This window comes from Pundamilia nyererei, unplaced genomic scaffold, assembly GCF_000239375.1.
Source record: "Pundamilia nyererei isolate P.nyererei 1_Seehausen unplaced genomic scaffold, PunNye1.0 scaffold00029, whole genome shotgun sequence".
Taxonomy (NCBI): Eukaryota; Metazoa; Chordata; class Actinopteri; order Cichliformes; family Cichlidae; genus Pundamilia; species Pundamilia nyererei.
The window spans coordinates 4,019,452-4,025,859 of NW_005187430.1; the positions used below are offsets into that span (position 1 = coordinate 4,019,452).

General features: G+C 44.7%; 1 protein-coding gene across 1 annotated transcript in view; it reads left to right on the forward strand.

The window, feature by feature from the left end:
• atrn (attractin) overlaps positions 1-6,408 on the forward strand; it is a 125,759-nt gene that overhangs the window by 29,963 nt on the left and 89,388 nt on the right. Inside the window, exons 11-13 of the mRNA XM_005728709.1 lie at positions 1,475-1,559; positions 3,498-3,718; positions 6,117-6,238. Of these exons, the coding sequence (XP_005728766.1) occupies positions 1,475-1,559; positions 3,498-3,718; positions 6,117-6,238 (428 nt within the window). The remainder of the gene's footprint in view (positions 1-1,474; positions 1,560-3,497; positions 3,719-6,116; positions 6,239-6,408) is intronic.

The window sequence follows — 6,408 nt, forward strand, 5'->3', positions numbered from 1 at the left end:
CCTTTGTGGTATGAAGAACAGATGATGAGGCAACATGTGCCACATATGTTTAAGTTACCGCATGCTGTGTCTTGCCTGGCGAAATGAGACTAGTTCATCTGACCCTGGCGACAAATTGTTTTTGGGATTTCCCCAGAGATTATTCGAGCCAAACTTTTCGATTTAATAAACTTTAAGCCCACCAACCCCTCCCCTCCTTGTTTCTGACCTCTGCCTGCCACTCCTCATCCTCTCTATGATTTTGTAATTGGACTGAAAGTACTAGCTCACTATATTACTCCAGCACCAGCCAGCTGTAGGGTCGGTGTCAGCAGCCGCAGTGGTAATTAGAGTCAAGATGGCCCCGCGTCGAGAACTAATTGTCTCTCCTTAACAAGCTGAACTCAATTAGAGCATAGAATTCAAGAGCTGTCCACTGTCCTGACATTGGTAAATCGTGTTGTAAAATAACCACCGTGAGGGGCAATGCACCACACCAGCTGCAGTGCCATCCTGTGACACCAGAGGGCACTGTCTGCTCGTGAATGTGGAGCTCTCACAGATGTCCGTCCATCTCCTCTGGGAGACTATGATGACTTGCACTGCATTGTACCGTGTGAATGTGATTTACCACAGTCACTGTGCTGGCTTCTTTAGGCTTTGACTTTCAAGCTCATTCTTTTTTTTCCATTAAGGTTTTATAGCTGCACATACTGCTGCTGCTTTCCATTAAAACAAACATAAAGGAATCAAACCATTCAGTTATTCATTTACCTGCTAAACACCAATATAGAAATTTAGAGGTCATGACATCACGGCGGCTTTCCAGTGGCTGAATTTCAAACTGTAGGTAAGTTGCAGTAAGAATAGAAACATTTCTCCTTTGCTTCATTTTATTAGTTACTAGACAAACAAGTTGGGTAGCACTAGTTCTGATTACAACATCCATATGTGTAACTTCAGACTGACAGATCTGCATATGAATATGCAAAATCTGTGGGTCTGAAGCTTTCTGAGAGCCTAATCGTTTAACAGATTGTGAATTCTTCCACCTGCAAATTGCAGAAAGGACCCAGAATAACTTGTTAGTGTGTCGCAGGTTCAAAACACCCTATTGCAGTTTCCACCACCAAAAATGGAAAGGCCAGGCTTAGAGACATGCAAGTCAAATCCAGGGATACCAGTTCAGACTTCGTTTGAACCATCAGACTGTTGGAAATTGGTCACTTACGTCTGCTTATGTGGGTCAAACAAAACCATCACTGACTCTCTGTCCCCTCCTGCACCTTTTACCTGCCTTTACATTCAGCTATGGCATTCCTCTACCTGTGATCAGTGTCTCAGTCACTTCGGCCATTAGCTTGTCTGACACGAGAAGATGAGCCTCGCTAACCACCCAGAGCATGTCAGCGGAGTTTGCCACAGCTGAAGACATGTATGTTATAACGAGTGGGAGCAGGTGAAGGGTTTAACTTCTGTCTTCTTTTCATTGCAGCGTGTGATGAGTGGACAGTCTTACCTCGACCGGACCTGTACCACGATGTCAACCGCTTCGGACACTCTGCAATCTTCAGTGATGGGTAATCTTTAATTAATGACGTAATTGAAAACTCACCGGATTAAAAGTGGAAAATCCTCTGCAGTACATATATGAATCTCATTAAACATGAGCTCCTGTATGATTTTTCTTCTTCACTCCATTCCTTTCCTGTTTGTTTTATTTATGATCGCTGTGGACTTGTTAGATGGATGATGGAACAACCACAAAACATCAGCAGAGAGGAAATGAGGAACGCAAAAACGTAGAAAGCTGCCGTTTGTTGTCGAAAAACGATTAAAAAGGATTGTTAAGAAAGAGAAGCTGAATTCATGAATGGATGCTTTGGCATTCAGAGTGACAGTTGAGAACAGAACAAGAGATTTTCAAGTATTGGCAGCAGACTTTCTGATAAAAGGGAGTCCTCAGAGTTCCTTTGTTGGCTTAAACCCTTCAAATACACGTCCTTTGCTTGATAGGGGACAATTGCAACACACGTGGGGTTATTGTTGCTTCTTAAATTGTGTTGAATTTATGGTGTAGCATAAGGAAATGGTCTTGCACTATGGCAGCACAGAGCGGGTACAAAGGGGAAACACTTGAAGCAAAGGAAAACGAGCAAACAATGCATCACAGGGAAAAATCAAACCCTTGTTGCCTTGGGAAAAGCTGTGTGGATCCATACATGACATTTCATTATCAGTCTGCAATATGAATAGATTGTGATGGGGATGGTGCTGCGAGCAGAAGCGATGAGTCATCACTAAATATGATCTGCTCTGCCAGCAGAGCAAGACGCTGCGATCCATATTAAATTATACATCCTGTTGTATAGAAGACATTAAATATTAACATTAATCACTACCCCTGTTTGGGGCAGTCCTTATATTACTCATGACTCCACTTCCTTGGGAGCAGTTCAAAGTTTGTTCATGCATTCATTAACTGTTCGAGTTCAGCGCAATCAAAAGTTCACAGCAGTTGAACTGAGCGGTATTTTTTAAAAATGTATTAAATGACGATAAGCAAGTTTACGAGAAGCCGTAATAAGGTTTAAAAAAACAGGCTCTACTGCTGTAGTCCTAAATGTCAGGTTTGAGTTGTTATATTGAAGACAGAGACTGATGTACCTGCTCCACATTAACTTAAGTACTACAGCAAAACTCTCCAAGCATCCTTTGGTCTGAACTTTAAAGTAAAGGATCTGCATTTGCTTTCAGGCCCCCCCCAAAAAACCTGGCACAGTCTTTCCTTTGAACTGTGTCTTGCTATCTCAGTTTCTTTAAATTCTCTGTTAAAAAACAGTTTTCATAATATTTTTGAAAGAAAATGATTGGGAGGGAAAACACACGCTTTCACTATCCGTAAGACTTTTTCTCTACAATGACTCACATCTTTTAAATGAGAAGAAAAGAAAGTGGTTAACTGATGTAGTCCCCTGCAAGACTACCATGTTCTCCTCCTCCCGATCTAGGCACTCAGCAGGATGTCCTCAGCGTGCAGTTTGAAGTGTGCCCTCCACGATCCAGTGGAGTGGGGGTGGCTTTTGATCAGACTTGTGCAAATTACCCATCTACCCGGCCGGGCAGCCTGTGAATGGGTAATTGGTGGATGAGTCTGAGAGCATGCATATGCTTAGGCCCACGCTCGCAGAGTAATCCCAGTAGCTGAACATAGGCCAGTGGAGAAACATGTTCAGAAACGACCTGGACCCATCATCAAAATGCACTCTAACACGCGCACAGTAGGGGGTCCTGTCAGGTCCATCTGCACAGGAAGAGAGCGCTTGTTGGGGATTTAGCAGACTTAAGAGGCAGGTTGAAGCCCAGAGAAGAGGAGAATCACTTAGAGTGTGCAAAAAGGGTTGAAATTGGGCAAAATAGTAAGGAGGAAATTCACTTGTCTTACTTCCTTAATCCCTTCCCTCCTAACATCTATTTCACCTGTAGTCCTCTAATTCCTTTCTTGTGTTCTCCTGCAGCGTTATGTACGTGTTCGGTGGCTTTAACAGTCTACTGCTCCGCGATGTCCTCACGTACACCTCGCCCAGCTGCTCGGCCTTTTCCAGCCCGACGTCCTGCAGCCAGGCCTGGCCAGGAATTCACTGCGTGTGGAACGCCACCCAGGAAGCCTGTCTGCCTTGGGAAAGCGACGTTATCGGCACTGAACAGCAGCAGCAGCCCTCCTGCAACACGAGATCATGTAGGTGACGCTGCAGTTGCATTGAAATGCCGCACGGACGTGACACGTGAAGCTAATCCAAGATAATTTGGGGTTCTCGATGCTTTCCTTCAGTGTGTGCAGAACTCATCTGCATTCGCTTCACTGATGTCCGATGAGATGCATACGCTGCCAGAAACGGCTTGTTTGTCATGGGCTGCCAACACAGTTCCTCACATCAAAGAGGGAAAATGAGCGAAAAAATATGTCACCTGGGTGTTTTCCTCTGTGTGTGCTTGTGCGTGTTTGTGTATGTGTGGTAAGTTTTGGAATGTGGAAAATATGGCCCTCATGCATCATCCAGAAACAAACAGTTATACCTATAACTTCTGTTCCCTGAAGGAGAGGAATGAGGTGCAACACATAAGTATGGAACATATATATGCACCCCATAGAGCAGCCATCAAACTGGAGTCGGACCACCAGCATCACCAGTGTGCAGTAGACCCAGCACAAAGAAGCGGGACAAAGCGGGATCCTTGGTGCTGTATGCCAGTGAGATAGCTTCTATAATCCAGTGGGGCAGCCTCTGTTTAAACAGGGGGGTCTACCTGTAGTCAGATTAGCGAAGCAGACAACTGGTCTCATAAAAGCACATTCTGAGTGCTCTTAATGTTTGTACATAGCACACGTGCATCCTCTTCTGCTTCTTAGATGCAAAAGAAGAGGAGCAAAATCTCAGATGCTCAAATTCCATTGAGCTATAAGATGCAGGAATGACCTTGGGTAAACATGCCGCATTCGGGCACAATACGACCCTGAGGCCATCAGGAGAGAACTGTGTGCAGGAGGGATGCACAGACAGAGCGTGAAGGTCACCTACTCGCTTTTCAGAAGCCAATGGGAGAACCAATGCAGTCTTATATGAAAGGAATTTTGTATACATAGACTCGGTGGGTTCAAAGGGGTCCACAAGGGGGCTCCAGCACCAAAGACCCATGCAGGGACGCTGAACCTAACCACGGGTCTCGGGCGGCAAACCCTTTTACAAAAACTTATGACAAGGAGATGTGCAACTGGTGTCACCCAATCAAAACCAATAAGATGAGCAGATATTGCTGAATCTCCTGCAGCAATGTCAAAATATCCAGAATAGACCACTGGAATGGAGGATTGCGCTGGTCCTAGCACCATTGCTATAAGGTTTGGTTGAGGCCCTAGATTGTTGCTACTATGCTTGCTTATCTATCACATTAGACCTCTCAGCAGGTAAGCATGAAGGCGCCAGATCCGGGCGCGGATGAACCACTTCTCCTCCCACCTGAGAGAGGAGGTCCCTTCAGAGATGAAACTGCCAAGGCCTTGGTGCTAAAAGACTCATTATATCCACATCCATCAAGGGGCCACTAGAATCAGAGAGAGCTGCTGTCGACACACTCTCTCTAGAACTGGAGATATTATTTCCGCTGCGGGAAATGCATACAGGAGCACGACTGGCCACTGGTGCACTAGTGCAAGCATGTTATGTAGATGATGAGATATTCAAGGACTTCACCATCTTATGTTGAGAACATTCTGATTGTTGTTGACAGTTTTTTGCTAATTGGAGAACCTCTGCCCACCTTCTGAGAAACTCTGGCAGTAAAAACAGGAATTGACCTGGTGCTAATTCAATTAATTAGTTGCAAAATGTCCCACCAGCTGTTTCATTTTAGGACCACTAACTTTTTTACTTTTACTTTTTACCAGTCCTTTTTTTTTGCCTCCGTCCCAACTTTTTAAAGATGTATTGCTGCTCAAAATGAGCTAATATAGTAGTACATTTTCCCAGTTTCAACACTGTTTCTGTTCTCTCTACTAAATAAAATCCTGGATTCTGTTTTTGTTTACATTTTGTGTGATGTGCAAACGTGTTTGTTTGGTTTTTAATTGCATTAAGGTTTTATTACATTTTGATTTCTAATTCTAAACACCCCCCAACGCTAACACTCGTGACACTGATGCACCCACACACAACTTCTTACATGTGAGCGTGCGTGTCAGTGAGGTAATCACGAAGGACAGTCCAGCCTTCTCTCTCTGGTTCCTGTTGAGAGTTGTCTTCCGTTTGTTTGTCAGTTGTCACACAAAGAGGAAAACCCAGAAACATCCGTCTTTCTCCTCGGCACGGCTGTCTTATTTTCCGGTCTTGCTTCTACAGCAGTGCTGGCAGATGGAAACCGCTCCATGGCATCTCTTTCCGGCACATTAAATACAAGGGATGCGATCTGGCAGTCAACACTGGATACCACGAAAGAGACGGCAAATGTTTTGACTGAGCTGTGGTTAATGGCAGAAACAGAGTTACTGGTTGCTTTGACTTTTGAACTGACTGGAAGATTTCTGTCTCTGTTCTTATAAATTAAAAAAAATAATGTGCACCCTGTTCTACATTTTGCAGACGGTGATGCTGAGAGATGTGACCAGTATACCGACTGTTACAGCTGCACTGCCAACACCAACGGCTGCCAGTGGTGTTCGAGCCAATGCGTGTCTCTTGGAAGTAACTGCACCTCTGCATCGGTAAGAAAACTTGCTCTCCACCCTGCCCAGAGCATTTGGGGACATCGCATCTAACTGTGTTACATATAGGAGCTGAAGAGGTGCTTCTTATAAGCCTGGGAGGATCCAGAAAGCAGGATATATCAGGTTGTAGAGAAGGGGCCTGCTGGGCTTACTGCCTGCAGTCACCT